Source organism: Osmerus mordax, chromosome 6, assembly GCF_038355195.1.
Source record: "Osmerus mordax isolate fOsmMor3 chromosome 6, fOsmMor3.pri, whole genome shotgun sequence".
Classification (NCBI taxonomy): Eukaryota; Metazoa; Chordata; class Actinopteri; order Osmeriformes; family Osmeridae; genus Osmerus; species Osmerus mordax.
Genome location: NC_090055.1, coordinates 8,750,739 through 8,771,873, shown reverse-complemented (window position 1 = coordinate 8,771,873; position 21,135 = coordinate 8,750,739). Strand labels below are relative to the sequence as shown.

Below are 21,135 nucleotides of genomic sequence, written 5' to 3'. Positions count from 1 at the left end.
AAATCTGCAATGCAGTCTGGGAGCTGTCAGTTGGATTGTTTGGGCTTTGTGACTGTATCCAGGGGCTGATAATGGCGACAGCCGTTTAAATCACCAAGACAAACACAAGGAAAGCTATGAATAATGTAGATATGATTAGCTATATATTACTGGCTCGCAAGCCTTCTGTGTCTTCATGACAAGTGTCACAGCGTGCTTAATCGAGTGACACCGGGGCCCAGCGCAGCGCATCAGCTGCAACATAACGAAGAAGAGTCGGAATCGGAAGCCAAGCTGACGTTAGCTTGCCTATGATACAGCTGCTGACAGCTGTGTCCTTTATCCGTTAGTCGTTTTTAGAGTAGTGTCAGTTGTTCAGCAATATCTTAATAACGGTAAGCATGATTCATTCACGTTTACACCCGCTCTTCTTGTACTGCCAACATGGCTAACGTTACCTAGCTAGCTAAACAATTACCTAATCGCATCCGGTGTCTTTATTGGGTTGTTGTTGCGTGTGACATTTCACACTAGCTAACCTGAGTTGTTTGTTAAATATCACTCAAATATAAACTGTTCAGTGATATATTCTGTAACAGTTCCCCCCTTCCCAAATCAGTGGTGTCCGGGTATTTAGCAGCTTTGTATGACGAGTACCGGTGTGTTTTACTCTTGTTCATATAGAGGCTCAAACTGGCTGATTTTTCATAATAGCCAGGCCTAACAACAGGCTACTGTATAGGTAGCCTTGCAGGGGTCTTTGCCATTCATGTATATGAGTCATGGGCTGCTTGCCCCAGGCCATTATTTAGCCACAGGCTATATTTCGATTGACATTTGAGATGCATTCAGTATTCTCATTTAATACATTCGTGTGACAACTCTATAGTGCCAGGGAAACCTTCCACGTGCCAAAATTTTGACTTCATTTTCAAGAGAAAGTTTCATTGTGTGCTGGCTAGTCTGCCATGTGATGAAGTGGAATCCCCTTCTTTGCTCGTGCAGGAATGTGGCATCTCGATCTGGATTTACATTCTCTGGAAATCAGTTTTAGCTGAAAGGGTGGCATTGTGGTTCCCTGCTGCTCAGTTGATTTCCCTATTATCAGCGAGATTTCCTCTCTTCTTCTCCTCTCTTCCTCTCTTCCTCTCCACCTCTCCTGCTCTCTTGGGGTGTCAGACACAGGGATCCGGTATGCGTTGCATGATTCAGCACTGCTGTCTCCACCAACCTCATCAGGCTTGGCCGTTTACTACCGCCTGCCAGACTTTGCACCTCATGTATATCATGTGACCCGTCAATAAACAATCCCTGCCTCTTCATGAGCTCAGCAGCCCTCTCTCCCAGCCGAAGGGCTGACTGGTTTCCGGAGTTAACGGCATGTTTAATAGCGAGACACGGATTAAGCTTTCATGCATGAAATAGGGCTGTGAGTGTTCAGGCCTGTCATAACTTTGAGTCATTATCTTCCTGTTGTCCCTCCATCCCTCCACCTCTCATGGTCTCTTTCTCCCCCTCTTCAACCTCCGTCTTTCTCCCTCTGTCTCCCCTCGCCGTCTCCCTCTCTTCACCTCCCCTCTCCCCAGCAGGGGTGATGTGTGTCGGTGAGCCCGGTGTTGCCCTGTAGCCGACCAATCAGAGGGGAGGATGAACGCGGAGGAGGTGGAGCTTCTGAGCGACTCCAAGTACAGGAACTATGTGGCAGCCGTGGACAAGGCCCTCAAGAACTTTGAGTACTCCAGCGAATGGGCCGACCTCATCTCAGCACTGGGGAAGCTCAACAAGGTCGGGCGCCTCACGCACAACAAACAAACTAGGATCTTATTCCTCACACCCATCGCAAACAAATCCACCCACATCATCTCGCGCAGGGATAGAACCTTCCGCACTGACACCTGGCAGCTCTCGAGCCTTGTCACCCACCGTGCCGCCAGACGAAGCACGGCAGTGTCTTAACCCCCGTCTGTGGTCTGTACCAGGTGCTCCAGAACAATGCCAAGTACCAGGTGGTGCCTAAGAAGCTGACGATCGGCAAACGGCTGGCCCAGTGTCTCCACCCGGCGCTGCCCAGCGGCGTGCACCGCAAGGCCCTGGAGACCTACGAGATCATCTTCAAGATCATCGGGCCCAAGAGGCTGGCCAAGGACCTGTTTCTCTACAGGTACAGTAGGCCGGACAGACAGCTCTGAGGGTACCTACGTACAGGCTGTCTGGACAGCTTCACCCTCACATGTACTGTAATATAGAGGTACTAGCTGTCAATAGCATGTTGTTTTTCGACATCAGGCTACACAGGAAGAAGTGTATTTGTGTGAGCCTGTTACTTCCATTGTGTACGCCTTCTCCATGTTGACTTGTGTCCTCGGCTGTTTTCCCTGTGCTCGCTCTGTGCCACAGCGCTGGGCTCTTCCCCTTGCTGTCCAACGCAGCCATGTCAGTGAAGCCAGCGCTGCTGGGCCTGTACGAGACCTACTACCTGCCCCTGGGGAAGACCCTCAAACCAGGCCTGCAGGGCCTGCTCACCGGGGTGCTGCCCGGCCTGGAGGAGGGCTCCGAATACTACGACAGGTAACACAGCAGGTGGGGGGGAGGTGTGGGTGTGTGTGTGTGTGGGGGGGGGGGGGGGCGTGCGGGTAACGCACGAGTGGGAAGTGAAGAGAGATCCCGAGGACACGAACACCTCCGCTGTCACGAGGGACGCGACGGGATCTCGCAGCATTACCGCGGCATCCTTTTTGAACGCGTCACAATCCGAACCTCAATCCTCAGGACCAACGCGCTGCTGGAGAAGGTGGCGGGGGCGGTGGAGCAGTGCGCCTTCTACAGCGCCCTGTGGGGCAGCATCCTCACCAGCCCGGCCGTGCGGCTGCCGGGCGTCACCTTCGTCCTGCTGCACCTCAACCGCAAGCTCTCCATGGAGGACCAGCTGTACGTCATGGGCAGCGACATCGAGCTCATGGTGCGTGCGTCTGCGCGGACGAGCGCCTCTGCGGGCTCGAGTCCTTCCACGCCCCTCCCCCCGTTCCTAAGTAGGGTAAGGTCGTGACCTCACGTGCGGTGTCGCCCTCCGGCCTGCAGGTGGAGGCGGTGAGCACGTCCGTGCAGGACTCCAGCGTCCTGGTCCAGAGGAGCACGCTGGACCTCATCCTGTTCTGCTTCCCCTTCCACATGAGCCAGGCCACCCGGCCCGACATGATCCGCATCCTGTCGGCCGCCCTGCACGTGGTCCTGAGGAGAGACATGTCCCTCAACCGCAGGCTGTATGCCTGGCTGCTGGGTAGGGGGCACGCGCACACACACACATACAGACACAGACACACACAGATACAGACACACACAGATACAGACACACACAGATACAGACACACACAGATACACACACACACACACACACACAGACATACACACACACACACACACACACACACACAGACACACACAGACACACACACACAGACACACAGACACACGGCTGTGTAGCTTTGTACCCCGGTGTTGATGTCAGTACTCTGCTCTCTCTCACGTGCGTCTGATGACGGACGACCCTGCCGGTGAGTTTCTGCTAGGCCGCTTTGTCTGAGGAGGAGCAACTTTCATGTCCTCGCCCCAGCTCATTCTCAGCCTGTTTGTGTGTGTGTGTGTGTGTGTGTGCGTGTTCCGTTCCCAAGGCTTCGACAACAACGGTGTGAGAACAGGTCCACGCAGCACCCGACAGAGCAACCCAGAGGAGCACGCCACTCTGTATTTCAACACCTACTCCAAGGACATGCTGGTGCAGGTCTGTAACACACACACTTACATACACACACACACACACACACACACACACACACACACACACACACACATACACACACACACACACACACACACACACACATACATACATACATACATACATACACACACACACACACACACACACACACACACACATACTCGCACACACACGTGCAAGACATGCAGTACGAAGCCCCTAAACAACTTCATGGCCTAAAAGTGGTACAGGAGAGGAGGGGGGGTTGGGGGGTTTCAAAACATTTGGCAGCAGGTGAAGTCCTCCACCTTCTGCCCTCCTGCCTCCCCTCCATCACCTCCCTCGCCACCCCCGCCTCCCCTTCCCACCCCCTTACAGCCACCCCCCCCCCCCCTCTCTCCACTCCTCCGAGGGCAGGCCAGCGTGTGATGTCTCAGTTACTCAGGGGGGGGGGAGACGGGAGCCAGACAGCCAGACACACCGGGATAGCTCTGCCTCTCAGTCGTTTGTCTGTTGTTTCGCCATCTGCTGCCACTTGTTGCAGCCCCCCCGCTGGGAGACTCCGGTACTGCAGGGACCGTGTTGGCTTATGTGACAGACGAAGCGTGAAACACGAGCTCACACACACACACACACACGCACAAGCACACACACACACACACACAACAACACAAAGACACACAGGAACAGAGGGTTTGCCCTCAGGGATATCATATAGAACACCAAAAACAAAGTACCCCAACCAGGAAGTAAATCTATCTGACCACCTGAGCCTGCCTGGCAGTCCCTGTAGATGTGTGTTATGTTAGGGTAGTGTGGGTGCATGGATTCCTCATTAAAGGTGTGTGTGTGTGTGTGTGTGTTGCAGGCCATGGTGGAGATCCTGCAGGGTAAGGCCCGAGGAGGAGAGGAGGAGAGCGTCCTGATGCACGACCTCAAGCCCTTCCGCATTCTCATCAGTCTGCTGGACAAACCAGAGCTGGGTACAGACCACTCTAATGATAACACACGCGCACACGCGCACACGCCCCAGTGTCAGCAGTGTTGATGTGCCCTACAGGCCCAGCGATCCTGGAGGACGTGCTGATTGAGGTGTTCCGGACCTTACACACGCAGTGCCGGACCGAGCTGGACCTGCAGAACCACAGCCCCTTCAGCAAGGACCACGCGCATCTCAGCAGGTTGGGGAACACACACACACACAAGCCAGCTAGCACCACAATCATCTCAGCCAGGTTGGGGAATCGGCATACACTCTCTCACACACACACACACACACACACAGACTCACACACACGCACTTAGCGATGGCTCTCTGACCCTGACGTGTCTCTCCTCCAGCAAGCTGCGTGAGAACAAGAAGACCGCTGAGCTGATCAAAACGGCCAACCTGCTCTTCAACTCGTTCGAGCCCTACTACATGTGGGACTACATCGCCCGCTGGTTCGAGGAGTGCTGCAGGTCGGTGTCCCGGCACGTACGGCAGGCGTGGCGATGGTTCCGTGTGGCGGCGATCTAGGACACTTTCCTGTTCATGGCCAGTGATGGTGTTACTGGCTTTGAGAAGCCTTGGCTTGATGTTCAGTGTTTCCCCTAGGTTTCGCCCGACCATGTAGAGACAGAAATGACATGCCGTCGTGGAAATAAGATAAATAACATAAGGCCATTTAGTTTGTTTAATAAAAGAGCAAGCTATAGACCTGTTTTGTAGGAAAGGTAACCTTAAGTGACTTATTTTGTGATCTGGTGCTATATTAAAAAAAAAAACATTTACGTGACCTTCCAGGGGGGGCGAGGGGTGCCGTTCGGGGGGCAGGGCGCCCCCCTAATATAATGGTAGGGGAAACACTGATGTTGTAGTCTGTGGAGTTGTGTATTCTGAGAAAGTCTCTTGATAAACAGGTCCACTTAGGAATGTTTAGGCCCATTTGTTCCAAAGACAGCAAATGAACCCGAGACTTGAATCTCGAGGACAAGGAGGAGGAGCGTTTGAGGGGTGTGTTCATCGCTCATTGGCTAACTGCTAACTGCCCTCTCTCTGCATCGTAGGAGAACAGCCAATGGCAACGCACATCCCGCCAGGCTTGCGTGGAGCGTTGAGTCTCCAGAGCTTTCGTTGGTGGAGTTCTGTCAGCTGGTGGACTTCCTATTGGACATTGTGTCCCTGGTGAGACACACGCACACACACTTGCGCTCTCTGCCTCTGACTCTCTCACAGTTTCAGCTCTCTCTCTCAGTGAGTGCTTATGACCACAGCCCTTATGGTTTGGTGTTCCCTGTAGTGTGCTTTTGTGTTGTGTGTTGTGCGCGCAATAACAGGTTCTGAGTGCTGTCTTGTAGTCTCTCTGCATCTTTTATCAGACTGCATTTCCAACCTGAATCCCTGACACAATAATAACTGTACGTGTGTGTTTCCTCGAGCGCGTGTCTGCAAGTGTGCGTTCCTGAAAATGCCGCAAGTGTGTGTGTGTGAGTTTGTCTGTGTGTGTGTGTGTGTGTGTGTGTTAGTGTACTCTGCACTCAGTGTCCTCTGGCCTATGCTCCGCTCGCTCCTGTCCTGTTCAACCTCTCTGCTCTTTCTCCTTGAAGCCTACTAGAAGCATGAGGGTGATCTGCCAGGTAAAGTACTGCTGTCTCCTGCCTCCTCCTCCTCCTCCTCCTCCCCCCCTGCTCCACCCTGCTCTGTACCCCTCCACCCTGCTCCACCCTGCTCTGTACCCCTCCACCCTGCTTCACTCTGCTACTCTGACCTTTCTGCCGCCCCACCGCCAACACCTTCCAGCATGCTCCATCGCTGCTTGGCCACCAGTGAGCCATCATTTATGTATTTGTTTTGGAAGATTGTCGTCGTTATTATTATGCCAGTGTGAGCGAAGCTGTCGAGCTCAGCACTGTGTCACTGATGACAGGATTACCCCCCCCCCCCCCTACAGGAAATGAGGTATAGGTTTCCTGTCTGAGGTATTTGAGTGTGGATGTTGTTAGGAAGGGTGGGGGCCTGCATGCTGTTAGCACCACCCAACAACCCCTCATGTCCCCAACACGCTGAGTTCATAACAACTACGTTCCGTTGAGGGGTTTCCCCTCCACTCTTCATTTTTTCCTTTTCAGCCCCCCCCCATTTCACCATTATCAGTATTATGTGTTTGGGGTTGTCTGTCCAGTGATGTACAGTATGCCATGTGTGTGAAGTCGGGAGCTTCCAGAGTTCTGAACCAGCTTCCTCACCAATGCCGGCTCTCCTGCTCTCCTCCCACGAGCCTCCTCCTCCATCTCACCCCTCTCTCCCCCCCCCCCCCCCCTCCTCCTCCTCCTCCAGGAGACGTACATCGAGATCCAGACAGAGCACCTCCCCCTCCTGCTCCTCCGGATGGTGGCGGCCCTCACCGGCCAGCTGCCCTCCCTGGGCCTGGGGGAGCTCACCCACTGCCTGCGCCTCTGCTCCAAGATCCTCAGCAAGGTGCAGCCCCCCCTGGTGTCCCCCCTGGCCCTGCCCCCCGCCGGCCCCGCCGGGTCCAAGGCCCCCACCTCAGCCAGGGACAAGGAGGAGAGACGGGTGAGGCCGGTGTGCATGCGGCAAGTCCGCTGTTGTTGTAGGTTTTAGCGACAACGTGTTTTCGGGAAGCCTGAGTCATTATGAAGGTTTTATTTGGGAACATAGTTAATCCATGGTCAGTAGGGACCTCTGAAGAGCTGGCACAATTATTTGTTGTCACATTTTGGTCAAGCCGTGTTGTGTCGATGGGTGGGATCTGCTATCCCAGAGTGCCTTGGTGCAGTGAGCCCGAGGTCAATCTCACAGCTTCCTCTCTGCCCTGCTGCACTTCCTGTCTGGGGACCCAGCAAGCTGACAGATCGGTGGTTGATCGTGGTGATCCTGCTCTCCTCCTCAGATCTGAGCTGTGTTCAGCCTGGCGCCCCCGTAAACATCCGCGGCGCTTTGCTCTGCGGCCAGCGGAGAGAGCGAGAGAGAAACGCGTCGGCGAGCAGACTCGCCTCGACCTCACGCCCCAAACGGTGTCCACCGCCAACCTCGAACATCAAACTAGCTCCCCGTCTCGGTCGCCGTTCCTCGCTGCCAACGGCCCGCCGCCCCTCTACAAATCTCCCCTTTTAAGCCCCCTCGAAACAGCCCCGTGTTTGTGTAGCGGTGCCTACGGGGACCTGGGCCGAGCTCCTGTGTACTGGCTCCAGTCGGGGACGTGAGCTCGGCCCCTGGGTAGGACAGACCAGACTCACTAGTCATGGCCCAGATAACACCCATCCCCGGTCCTCATGGTGTCCCCTGGTCCCAGAGCTGTCCCACCCCATCCCCACCCACCCCCCCCACCCCCAAGCCCTGCCAGCCTGCCAACACCCCCTCTAGACCTGACCAACCTTCTCATCTCAACCAACCCCCCCACATCCTGCCAACCATGCCATACTGTGCCCGCCCCATAGACGCGGACGCGCCATATTGCGCTGACCCCCCCCCCAACCCCAAAACCATGCCGGCGTCCCTCCCTGCCCTCCCCAGGCTGGGTGGTCCAACAGCCGGCTTCACTGTCCTCCTCTCTCCCCCGACGGAGGCGTTTGAAGGTGTCTCCACCCCCCGGGTGTGTGTGTGTGTGGGTGGGTGGTTGGGTGCTTGGGTGGGTGCTCGTTGGAGCGTTACAGATAGTTCACCCTGACATGGGAAAGGCCCTTAGGAGAGCATGGGGAGGAAGGAGGGGCGGGGGGACGGGGGACGGGGGGCACACACTGTGGCTAGTAACAGCTGAGCCCCACACCCTCTCTCCCCGACTCGCTGTCTTTGTGGAGACCAGGCTAGGGTGTCCCCCAGGTCTGCCCTCTCAATCAGAGTGGAAGACCCCCCCACCCCTCCCCCCCCCGCGGGGAGAGTGTCTCCTCTGCCATCTGAGTCCAGCACTCCAGAGCGCACTATTGCCTCAGACCAAAAGCATGCTGGGAAGCCCCTAGGCTGTGTGTATGCATAATGGGCTCTCTGTCTGTCTGTCTGTCTGTCTGTCTGCGGGGTCTTACTCACCCAGGTGTCAGCCCCCAGCTGTTCTGTCTTCTGTTCTCACCTCCCCCCCCCCCCCCCCCCCCCCCCCCTCTCCTCCGGCAGCCCCTCCCCACCACACTGGAGCTGCCGGAGGAGGGAGAGGTGTTCGAGGGGGGGGCCACCCCCACCGGCGGGCACCCCTCCGAGGGCGTCTTCTCCGACTTCGTCCAGTACCAGGAGGGCGGCGGTGAGGAGCCGGACCTCGGCGGGCCCGAGGAGGCCCAGCCCTGCCCCAGGACCAGCCGCAGGGGCCCCGGCCCGGCCCAGGCCAAGCCCCAGGACAAGCCCGTGATGCAGAGCTGCCTGGAGCACTTCCAGCTGTTCCTCTCCCGCCTCATCACCCTGTACATCACCCCTGGGGAGGGCCAGGGGCGGGGGGAGGGCCAGGGGGGGGAGATGGTGCGGGCAGGGCCCCCGGTTCCGGAGGTCACCCAGCAGAATGGGCACGCGACGCGACCAGGCCCGGTGGTAGCGGGAGCTGGCCCGGCCAGTCAGCCTGCCTCCGCCCCGGGCCAGAGGGAGTGTCTGCCGGCCTTCACCGCCGCCTGTCAGCTCTTTCTGGAATGTTCCAGCTTCCCCGTCTACATCGCCGAGGGCAACCTCAAGTCGACATCCACCCTGGACGAGCGACCTGGTGAGGCTGATGGACCGATGCTGTCTGCCTTCCAGACTGGCTTTTTTTTTCTGTCTGTCTTAAACTGACGGGCTGACTTTGAATATGTCTTTGTCCGACTGTCTGTCTGACTGATTCTGTATGTCTCTGACTGTCTGTCTGACTGATTCTGTATGTCTCTGACTGTCTGTCTGACTGATTCTGTATGTCTCTGACTGTCTGTCTGACTGATTCTGTATGTCTCTGACTGTCTGTCTGACTGATTCTGTATGTCTCTGACTGTCTGTCTGACTGATTCTGTATGTCTCTGACTGTCTGTCTGACTGATTCTGTATGTCTCTGACTGTCTGTCTGACTGATTCTGTATGTCTCTGACTGTCTGTCTGACTGATTCTGTATGTCTCTGACTGTCTGTCTGACTGATTCTGTATGTCTTAAACTGACGGGCTGACTTTGAATACGTCTTTGTCTGGCTGGCTGATTCTGTATGTTGTAAACTGCCTGTGTCTGTCTGGTTGACTCTGTGCTGTGGCCCCCTGCAGATGGGGAGCAGGTGCGCCCGTCTGTCTGGCTGCAGACCCTGATGGACGCCTGCTGTGTGGGCGGAGACTTCAGCTTGCAGGGCGTGGCCATCTCCCTGCTCATGGACCAGGTGGGCCTCACGCAGTCCGTCGCCATGGTGTCCGCCGAGAGCATCGGCGGGCCCGACTCCGCCCCGCCCATGAGCCCGAGCCAGGGCCGCGTCGCCGTGGTGATCCGGCCGCCCCTCACTCAGGGAATCTTGAAGTACATCGCGGAGAAGACCGACTTCTTCAAGGTGGGGGGGGACGGGGTGCACCATGGGATTTGTAGTTTCTTTCCACGTTGGGTTCCAAGCATTGAAACAGGGTAGCTCGCGTTCTGGTTAGCAGCCACGAGTGGTTTGAGTTGGTCTGACGGTCTAACCCCCCCCCCCCCCCCCCCCCCCTCTCCAGAGCGTGGCCCTGACCCTGTGGGAGCAGCTGGGGGAGGCCACCCCCCAGCACCACCAGCGCAGCGTGGAGCTCTTCTACCAGCTGCACAACCTGGTGCCTTCCTCCAGCATCTGTGAGGACGTCATCAGCCAGCAGCTCATGCACCGGGACAAGGTCACACACACACTCACACACACACACACACATGTATACACTAGGCTCCAAAAGCCTGGAGACCACTAGTCACGATACTTCTGTTTGGCATACGATATTAGCTGAACAATTTGTGTGAAAAGTGGAATCTCTTAAAATACGGACGCACAGACTTTTACACACATATGTACACACACTCCTTACTCAAGTGTGTGTGTGTTTGTGTGTGTGTTTCCAGTGGATCCGTCTGGAGGCTCATGTGAAGTTCTCAGTGTTGTGGCACCTGACCAGAGACCTGAACATCACCAAGTCTTCTCCCTTCAACCGCACCTTCGACAGGTGGGCTCACCTAGCTGCACAGCATCACCCTGGTGTCTCGTTCACTTCGCCAGTACTCACACACACACACACTCACAGACACACACACAGACACCCACGGGCAGCACAGGGGAAGAACGATCAAATTCCCCCTGTATGTCATGGATAAAAGTGTCTGCCTACACACTTTGTACACACTGCCTACCCACTTCATTCCACACGAGGGGGGGGGGGGGGGGGGTCTTCTGTCCTCCTCAACGTCCCTCCATTATTTCTCCTTCTCACCGCCGCCTCACCCTAACATGTCCCACCCGAATATTACGGTGCCTTCCCTCCCCCCAGGTCTCTGTTCATCATGCTGGACAGCCTGAGCTACTGGGACCCGTCGGCCAGCGCCGTGGGCCGGGCCTGGCTCAACCAGGTCCTGCAGAGGCACGACATCGCCCGCGTCCTGGAGCCCCTCCTGCTGCTGCTGCTGCACCCCAAGACCCACCGCGTGTCTGTCCAGAGGGTCCAGAGCCAGCGCCACTGGGCCCAGGCGTGCCCGGGCCAGCCGGAGCACGACCCGTCGGAGCCCATCTACATGAGGGACTCGGGCTTCTCCGACAGTGAGTGGGAACGCGTGTGTGTGGTCGAAGGTGGAGCCCACTGGGCCTCAGGGAGAATATCGAGGGGAATATCTGCTTATTCTTTTTTCTCGTCCGATCTACCGTCTCCTCTTCCTCTCCCCCCCCCCCCCCCCCCCTCTCCTCTCAGACTTCAACCAGGTTCAGGGCGAGTTCCTGAGGGCGGGCACCGAGCACCTGCGAGGCCTGCCATTGGGCGACATGGAGCCCTTCAGCCTGACGGTCAACCCTCTGGGCGACAGCCTGTCCCTGCTGAGCCTGAGCAGTGAGAACCTGCAGTACCAGCCCTCCGACCAGCAGGCGGAGCCAGGGAGCTCCGAGTCCAGCGCCTCCTGCTCCTCCACGCTGGACCAGGGCAGCTTCGAGGAGCAGGAGGGGGGGGGCACGGCTCTAGGGGGGCCGGACGCCCCCCCAGCGGACAGCCAGACCGGGGAGGAGGAGGAGGAGGAGGAAGATGAGGATGAGGGTTCTATTGAAGAAGTGGTGGCCTCAGTGCTGGCTGCGGTCATAGACCAGGTGGTGGGTGAGGTGGATGAGGGGGAGGTGGATGAGGTGGATGAGGGGGAGGTGGACGAGGTGGAGGCGGAGCCCCCGACCCCCCCGGAGGCCTGGCCCCCGAGCGACTCGGACAGCTGCTCCTCGGACACCTCCACTGGGACCCCCCTCGCCCTGGACACCCCCGGGCCCCCTCCCCACCCCCAGACCCTTCCTGAGATGCTAGCGGGGGGCACCCTGGAGTTCCTGTCCGTCGCCCTGGAGACGACGGGGGGCGCGGCGGAGGAGGAGGAGCCGGAGGAGCCTCGCGAGGTCATGACCCGCCACAGCTCCTCCCCTTCCATCGTGATGCAGACGGACGGCCCCGCCCCGCAGGACCACACCCTGCGGGTGGACGACGCCCAGGCGCGCAAGCGCAGCCACAGCTCCACCCAGCTCAGCCTGCGGGGGAAGATCCTGGAGCGGCTGGCCGACAAGTCCCCCGGCGCCAAGCCCAAGGTGATGAAGAGGAGCCGGAGGAAGGAGGAGGAGCGCCACAGGAAGGCCCTGCAGGCCGAGAAGGCCCGCCCCCCCAGCATCTTCTTCGGGGACAGCCTCGACCTGGAGAATTGGTACAGCTGCGGCGAGGGCGAGGTGTCCGAGATCGAGAGCGACGCCGGCTCGCCTGGCGGCGGCGCCGGGGTCAGCCCGGCGGGCCGCCGGCCGTCGGCGGCGCCCCCCCGCTTCAACATCCACCCGCTCTACCAGCACGTGCTGCTCTACCTGCAGCTCTACGACTCGTCGCGGGCCCTCCACGCCCTCTCCGCCGTCGCCGCCATGCTGCGGGCGGCGCCGGCCGGCTTCGTGGGCGCCATCGCCACCACCAGCATCAACAACACGTACACGGCCCAGCTCAGCCTCCTGCAGAACCTGCTCGTCCGCCACCGCGTCTCCGTGATGGGCAAGGACTTCTACTGCCCGCTGGCGCAGGACTCGTCGCACTCGCACTCGTACCGCAGCGCCATGTTCCTGGAGATCATCATCGCCCTCTGCCTGTACTTCCTGCGCAGCTACTACTCGGCCCACGTGGCGGCCGCCCCCGGCGACCTGGCGGGCAACCGGGCCATGCAGCTCACCAGCCTGGAGGTGCTCACGCTGCTGTTCAGCGAGCTGGCCAAGGTGACGGACGGCTCGGCCAAGGGCTTCGCATGCTTCATCGGCGACGTGCTGTCCAAGTGCAAGGTGCAGAAGGTCCTCCTCCACTGCCTGCTGTCGTCCATCTTCTCGGCGCAGAAGTGGCACGAGCAGCGGGCGGCGGCGGCGGGCGCGGCCAACGCGCCGGCGACCGAGGAGGGCCTGTCGGAGGACAGCGTCATCAACCTGTCGGAGGACCAGCTGGACGGCTGCAGCGCCGTGCAGTCGCAGCTGCTGCGGCTGCTGCAGAGCCTGGTGGTGCTGGAGCACCGCGTGCTGGGCCCCGGCGACGAGGCCGGGGACGGGGGCGGGGGGGGAGGAGGCGTCGGCGGGGGAGGGCCGGGGGGCGCGGGGGGAGGCGGAGGAGGGGGCGGAGGAGGGGGCGCCGGGGCCGGGTTCGAGCTGCTGGGCGGCGACGTGGAGCACGTCAACCCGCAGCAGCCCATGACGTCGCTGCAGTACCTGCACGGCCAGCCAATCACGGGCCAGGGCATGTTCCTGTGCGCGGTGATCCGGGCGCTGCACCAGCACCACGCCTGCAAGATGCACCCCCAGTGGATCGGCCTCATCACCGCCACCCTGCCTTATATGGGCAAGGTTCTGCGGCGGGTCGTCGCCTCGGTAACGCTGCAGCTGTGCAGGAACCTGGACAACCTGATCCAGCAGTACCGCTATGAGACTGGGAGCACTGACATCAGGTAAAAGGATGGACACACACACAAACACACACATACACTAGGGCTGTACAGTAGACCTCTATATACACTCGTATATAGCAGCATGGCTATGTGATATATTAAAGATAATAAAATATCCGATTCTGCCACCAGATGGCACTCCTGTTCTACAGATGCCATGGTTCCTGTGAACTGAGACATCCCACGGTTTACAACCGCTGTTACCGAGTCCATGTCTGATTTGTGTGTGCGTTTCCTGCTTTGTGTCCCCCAGACCCCAGTGGATGGCCCTGTGCATCCCCCCAGACCTCATCCTGACCGTGCTGGAGGGAGTGACCGCCATCATCCACTACTGCCTGCTGGACCCCACCTCCCAGTACCACCAGGTGGGGGCGATAGAGAGCTGTCAGCCTAGCTGTTAGAACCGCATTCGTAAGGGAAACTCGCAGTTGGCAGAGAAATGTGTGTGTATCTTTAACATTGTGTGTGTGTCCTCTCTCCCCCCCCCAGCTCCAGGTGAGCGTAGACCAGAAGCACCTGGCCGAGGCCCGTTCAGGCATCCTGTCCATCCTGCACACCATCATGGCGTCCGTCACCCTGCTGTGGAGCGTTCTCTACCAGGCCGACAGCTCTGATAGGCCGGCCGCCGCCTGCGCCGCCTCCACCTCCAACATCAACCTGGGCTCCACCAAGGTAACCGTGACAACGCCACAGTCGGTGGCGTGGCCGTGGTGACGCCACGGTGTGTTCTTTGCGGGTTCACAACCGGCCTCTCCTCACCTCCTATGATTTCACGTGATAATGTATTCATTCGGCGGATGAAGAGGCTTACATCACAGGCGGGGGGGGGGGGGGGATTCGATCCTACGACCCCTCTAACCACTGAGCCGTCCCCTCGTCCGCCTGCCTCTCTGTAGAACCTGCGCCAGCAGATCCTGGAGCTGCTGGGGCCCATCTCCATGAACCACGGAGCTCACTTCATGGCTGCCATCGCCTACGTCTGGAACGAGAGGAGGCAGGTCAAGACTCCCGCCAGGAACAAGGTAACCTCAGGCCTCTCACACACACACACATGACCCTTGACCCTACCCCGACCCCCACGGTGCTGCTGCAGTCCGCAGGCATCGACCCTACGCTCCGAACCTGGTCCCCCACCTCTCTGTCTTAATGTGTGTGTAGTGTAAGTGTGTCCATACCGAAGGTGTGTGTGTGTTAACAGGTGATCCCTGCGGCTAGTGACGAGCAGCTCCTATTGGTGGAGCTGGTGCGGTCTGTGAGCGCCATGAGGACGGAGACGGTGATGCAGACGGTGAAGGAGGTCCTCAAGCAGCCGCCCGCCATCGCCAAGGACAAGGTCAGACCCCACTTCCTGTCTGCCGACGCCCTGCTTCCTGCCTCAACACACCTGACCAGGCTCACTTGGGGGGGATGTGCTGATGTGGGACAAGATGTTTTTTTATGGGGAAACGCTGAAATCTGTCGCTCTAAGACCACATGCACACTGTAACTCTTTCTCTCTCTCTCCAGAAGCACTTGTCTCTGGAGGTGTGCATGCTGCAGTTCTTCTACGCTTACGTCCAGAGGTGAGGAGATCAGGATGTGTGCCCAAGGCTGTCTTCTCATACTGCTTCACCACGTCAGACGATATCAATTGCCCTTTTCTTCTCCTTCTGTCTCCTTCTCTCCTTTCCCCTGCACTCTCCTTTTCTCCTCTCCCCTGCATTCTCCTCTCCCCTACATTCTCCTTCTCTCCTCTCCCCTGCACTCTCCTTCTCTCCTCTCCCCTACATTCTCCTTCTCTCCTCTCCCCTACATTCTCCTTCTCTCTTCTCCCCTACATTCTCCTTCTCTCCTCTCCCCTACATTCTCCTTCTCTCCTCTCCCCTGCACTCTCCTTCTCTCCTCTCCCCTGCACTCTCCTTCTCTCCTCTCCCCTGCACTCTCCTTCTCTCCTCTCCCCTGCACTCTCCTTCTCTCCTCTCTTGGCTCCTCCAGGATCCCAGTCTCCAGTCTGGTGGACAGCTGGCCGTCTCTGCTGGCTCTGCTCAAGGACTCTGTCCAGCTGGGGCTGCCTGCGCCTGGACAGTTCCTTATACTGGGGTTAGAGCGTGCGCGTATACACACACTCTCACTCAAGCATGAATCTCTTTGTCATTACTGCACACAGCCTCACTCTTTTCTGCCCTTGTTGTTCTCTCTCTCTCTCTCTCTCTCTCTCTCACTCTCTCACTCTCTCTCTCTCTCTCTCTCTCTCTCTTTCCCTGTCCACTCTCAGAGTTCTGAATGAGTTTATTCTGAAGAACCCTAACCTGGAGAGCAAGAAGGACCAGAGAGAGCTGCAGGTAACCCCCCCCCCCCCCCCCGTCCCGTCCTGCCGTCCCGTCCTGCTACCAACCCGGTCTGCCCGTCTCCCGCTGGACGGAACGAGTTCACCTTAAACAGTGCAGATGACCCTTCTCTCTCTCTCTCTCTCTCTCTCTCTGTCTCTATCCTCCCCCCCCAGGATGTGACCCATAAGATCGTGGAGGCCATCGGCACCATCGCCGGCTCCTCCCTGGAGCAGACCACCTGGCTGAGGAGGAACCTGGAGGTCAAGGCCTCCCCTCAGATAGTGGTGGATGGGGCCAGTCTGGAGACAGACGTAGAGGGTAGGCATCACTTGACCCCCGGATAGGACATCAGACAGCCTGCGTGTGTTCTGCATGCCTCTCACTATCTGTGTGTGCGTGTGTGTTCCAGACCTTATGCTGACAGTGATGGAAGCGTCCAGCTTCACCCCATCTGTCTACAGCGTGCACGCCCTTACTCTGCTAGCTGAGGTACCGCACCGCGCTCTGGCTGCAGCTGCCCGCTACTGCTTGTCCACACACACACCACACACACGCACAAAACACCGCCTCGGTCCAGCTCTCCAGCTCAAGCAGACCCCTCTCTGTGTGTGTGTGTGTGTGTGTGTGGTAGGTTCTAGCACACCTGCTGGACATGGTGTTCTACAGTGATGAGAAGGAGAGGGTGATCCCACTGCTGGTCAACATCATGCACTACGTCGTGCCCTACCTCCGCAACCACAGGTGAGCCACCCCCAGGACCCGTGTCTCTGTCTGGGCCACCACCTGGATTGTTAGACTGACACGCTGTGTGTGTGTGTGTGTGTGTGTGTGTGTGTGTGTGTGTGTGTGTGTGTGTGTGTGTGTGTGTGTGTGTGTGTGTGTGTGTGTGTGTGTGTGTGGTCTTGATAGCTACAAGGATGTACATGAAAAATTGTGACTGTGTGGAGACAAAACTTGGACCCCACAACTTTAAGTTAGGGTTGGAATTCATATTAGGGTTAGAATTACATTAAGGGTTTGGCTTAGGGATCAAACTATTTTGGAGGTGAATTCAGTAGGGTAGTAAAACCAATCTGTGTGTGTGTGGCAGTGCCCACAACGCGCCCAGCTACCGTGCGTGCATCCAGCTGCTGAGCAGCCTCAGTGGCTACCAGTACACCCGGCGCGCCTGGAAGAAAGAGGCCTTCGACCTCTTCATGGACCACACCTTCTTCCAGATGGACTGTTCCTGCGTCAGCCAGTCAGTACTCACATATCCGCCCTGTCTCTGTCTGTCTGTCTGTCTGTCTGTCTGTCTGTACGCACACATGCCTGTCTGTCTGTCTGTCTTTACTCACACGTCTGTCTGTCTGTCTGTACTCACTCAGCCCTGTCTGTCTGGCTGTCTGTCTGTACGCACACATGCCTGTCTGTCTGGCTGTCTGTACTCACACATGTCTGTCTGTCTGTCTGTACTCACTCAGCCCTGTCTGTCTGGCTGTCTGTCTGTACTCACACATGTCCAGTGTTTCCCCTACCATTATATTAGGCACCTATGCCTATGACCTATGCACTTTGTAAAGCTCTCTCTTGGAAGTCACTTTGGATAAAAGCGTCTGCTAAATGAATACATTTAAATGTCTGTCTGTACTGACACATATCTGTCTAACTAAGACAGGTCTATGTACTGACAGACCGAAAGACTGACAGATTGTAAGGTCTGTGTATTGTCAGTACACATACTTGTCAGTTGTTATGTCTTGTGTATTGTGTGTGTGTGTCTTCTCCACTAACTGCCTGACCTTGCTTTCCAGCTGGAGAGCCATCATTGACCACCTGATGACCCATGACAAAACCACCTTCAGAGACCTAATGAGTGAGTGACCTCCACATACAGTGGATCTCCCTCTTTCTCTCTCTCTGGCTGGTAGAACTCGATGAGCTGTTACACAACTGTACTACAACTGTATTCATGCCACCACATGCTAGTGTGGTTATTGACGTGTTGTGTGTGTGTGTGTGTGTGTGTGTGCGTCCTGCAGCGCGCGTGGCCGTGGCCCAGAGCAGCTCTCTGAACCTGTTCACTAACCGAGACGCAGAGCTGGAGCAGAGAGCCATGCTTCTCAAACGCCTGGCCTTCACAATCTACAGCAGCGAGGTCGACCAGTACCAGAAATACCTTCCTGACATCCAGGGTACACACACACACACACACACCCCAATAACCATATGGACTTAGACCTAGTTTCATAATTCACAAACAAACGTAACACGATTTACAAATGTATTTCATGAATACATTAGAATACAATACAATAGAATATCTTTTAGAAAAAATGCATTTGTGAATCTAAGCGCGTCAGGAAAGTTCCAAAAATCCACACACACAAATGCAGGGATTTGTAACTCGTGTTCTCCGATTTGTAACTCGTGTTTGTCAGGTTGCAAACAAATGTAATGGGCTCATTTATTTTGCGAATCGCGTTACATTTGTGAATCCCGAAATACATTTGTGAATCGCGTGACGTTTGTTTGTGAATTATGAAACAAATCTAACTCCATAGAACCAGGCAGTGGAAGGAGTGTATTACAGATCTGAGTCGATAACTATACACTGCATGTCTTCTCTGGGTCCATGCGTGTGTGTGTGTTCTTGCAGAGCGTCTGGTGGAGAGTCTGAGGCTGCCCCAGGTTCCCATCCTGCACGCTCAGGTCTTCCTGTTCTTCAGAGTGCTGCTGCTTCGCATGTCTCCCCAGCACCTCACCTCTCTCTGGCCCACCATGATCACCGAACTGGTAACACACACACACACACGCTCTTACCACATCTCTCTCACACACATGCAGACAGGCTCTAACGCACACAATAACATACACACACATGCCCGGCTGTACACACACTCATCCTTAGGCCCACCTGCTAAGTCACTCACCGACACGGTAGACGTGAAGCGTTTCATCGAGCGTGTCTGTGTTGTAGGTGCAGGTGTTTCTCCTGATGGAGCAGGAGCTGCTAGCGGATGAAGATATCTCCAGGTGAGCACAGTAGACATGTACCAGCTGCCTGCTGAACACTGGCTGACTGTCTGGTCTCCATCTCTGAGAGTCCTGTCTTCTTTCTGTCCCTGACAGTGCTGTCTCTCCTCTGTCTGGGTTTCTCTCTCTCTGTCTGTCTGTCTCTCTCTCTCTTTCTCTCTCTTTCTCTCTCTCTCTCTCTCTCTCTCTCTCTCTCTCTCTCTCTCTCTCTCTCTCTCTCTCTCTCTCTGACTGTCCCATCTCACGTCTCTGTCTCTATTTCACACTGTCTGTCTGTCTCTCTGTCTCTCTCTGACTGTCCCATCTCCCCTCTGTCTCCAGGACATGTGGTCCGTCGGTGGCCGGTCTGGAGACCACCTACTCTGGAGGGAACGGTTTCTCCACCTCCTACAACAGCCAGCGCTGGCTCAACCTCTACCTGTCTGCCTGCAAGCTGCTGGACCTGGCCCTGGCCCTGCCCTCCGAGAGCCTGCCCCAGTTCCAGATGTGGGTGGCCCTTCACACACACACACACAGTCGGAGAGTCAGATTGTTAAATTACACCCACAGTGGAATTTTAATACCATTTGTGCATTAGTCCTATTTGAATACATTCGTCATTTAGCAAATCATTTAGCAAATACTTTTAATGCAATAGCTCACTGTAACTGTTTTCTGTAATATGTGTGTGTGTGTTGTGTGTGTGTGTGTGGGGGGGGGGGTTCTCCAGGTACCGCTGGGCCTTCATCCCGGAGGCGTGTGATGACGCTGGTCTGGAGGTCCGTCGTCAGGGAACCCACCAGAGGGAGTTCAAACCCTACGTGGTCCGCCTGGCCAGGCTGCTCAGGAAGAGGGCCAAGGTACCCAGGCTCACACACCTCATCACTGGGATAGCAGACTGACATGTTTACCAACGGCTGTAGGCTGATTGAGGACTTTTGTATGTCTGTCTAACTAGAACATGGAACGGTACCGTACCTCCGAAGTTCTGTAGAAACACATTAAGAAATCTTCTCATTTCATCTGCTCTATCTTTCTCCACCTCTCCTGTCCTCTCCTCACCCACCCTCTCCTTTCCCCTCCTCCTCTCCTCCCTCCTCCTCTCATCCCTCCTCCTCTCATCCCTCCTCCTTTCCTCCCTCCTCCTCTCCTGTAGAAGAACCCAGAGGAGGACTGCTCCAGTCGGAGTCTCTCCTGGGAGCCGGGACACCTCCTCCTCACCCTCTATGTGATCCGGAGCATGGAGCAGCTCCTCCCATTCTTCAACCTGCTCAGCCAGGTGTCCAATAGCAAGGTCGGCAGCCGTTCCGGTCCCGCCCCTAGCCCCACTCCCAGCCACGCCTCCATCTCCAGCAAGGACGGGAAGCTGGAGAGCCAAAAGGTGTTCTGGAGCCGCGCGCGTCAGGACATCGAGGAGATGGTGGAGAAGGACTTCCTAGAGGGACTGATCAAGACGTGAACCCCAAGGAACCTCATCAGGAAGGAAGCATCAAGAAATGTAAAATAAAAAAGGCGTTTTTAATGTTCTAAAGGGATCTCTACTGCTATATAGGAGCCAAAGGGAGCTCAAAGATGCTCCATTCCTCGCTGAGCAACAGGAAGTTGAGAGGAAGTACTTGAATAAGTAGCCAGGAAGTAGACTATAAACACTAGTGAAATAACCTCAAACCTGTACATAATAAGGGAATATCAACGAAAAAAACAAAGTTTGTACATTTTTTTCCTGTTTTTGTATTTATATCAACTTGTATTTTACTTTTCAAAAGCTATTCTATTTCGTTTTAATGATTTGTATATAGGGGCAACTGTGCTAACTGACTCTAACATTCTGTGTGGAAGTCCACTGGGGCTTGTGTTTCATTCCATATTGATGTGACTTATGAAATAAAGACTTGGAGGAAGCACAGCCTGGGCTCAGTCTCTACCGCACCTGGGTCTGTAACATTAATAAGTGACTGGAAATTAATAATCACAGGTTTGTCTCTCCTGACCAATGTGGTAGCCAACTGGTACATTGCAACAA

General features: G+C 56.4%; 1 protein-coding gene across 1 annotated transcript; it reads left to right on the top strand.

The window, feature by feature from the left end:
- The first annotated feature begins 182 nt into the window (after positions 1–182).
- On the top strand, positions 183–21,127 carry dop1a (DOP1 leucine zipper like protein A). Its single transcript, XM_067237871.1, has 38 exons — positions 183–374; positions 1,569–1,764; positions 1,959–2,140; positions 2,377–2,547; positions 2,749–2,938; positions 3,058–3,256; positions 3,648–3,757; positions 4,605–4,719; positions 4,797–4,917; positions 5,078–5,197; positions 5,786–5,903; positions 6,326–6,355; positions 7,056–7,292; positions 8,844–9,414; positions 9,936–10,210; positions 10,368–10,520; positions 10,738–10,838; positions 11,160–11,425; positions 11,574–11,995; positions 12,032–13,809; positions 14,063–14,174; positions 14,299–14,481; positions 14,706–14,831; positions 15,008–15,142; positions 15,316–15,371; positions 15,784–15,888; positions 16,064–16,130; positions 16,292–16,436; positions 16,528–16,607; positions 16,750–16,859; positions 17,209–17,358; positions 17,912–17,973; positions 18,140–18,292; positions 18,757–18,893; positions 19,078–19,133; positions 19,455–19,619; positions 19,843–19,972; positions 20,269–21,127. Exons 2-38 carry the CDS (start codon positions 1,627–1,629, stop codon positions 20,569–20,571), a joined length of 7,572 nt encoding a protein of 2,523 aa, XP_067093972.1. The 5' UTR covers positions 183–374; positions 1,569–1,626; the 3' UTR covers positions 20,572–21,127.
- The last annotated feature ends 8 nt before the right edge of the window (positions 21,128–21,135 follow it).

Bases quoted from the DNA above. Each gene is read 5' to 3' on its own strand.
- dop1a (XM_067237871.1), top strand. From the start codon at position 1,627: ATGAACGCGGAGGAGGTGGAGCTTCTGAGCGACTCCAAGTACAGGAAC. The intron at 2,548-2,748 runs GTAACACAGCAG...CTCAATCCTCAG, and splicing joins GGCTCCGAATACTACGACAG to GACCAACGCGCTGCTGGAGA. The intron at 15,372-15,783 runs GTGAGGAGATCA...TGGCTCCTCCAG, and splicing joins TTCTACGCTTACGTCCAGAG to GATCCCAGTCTCCAGTCTGG.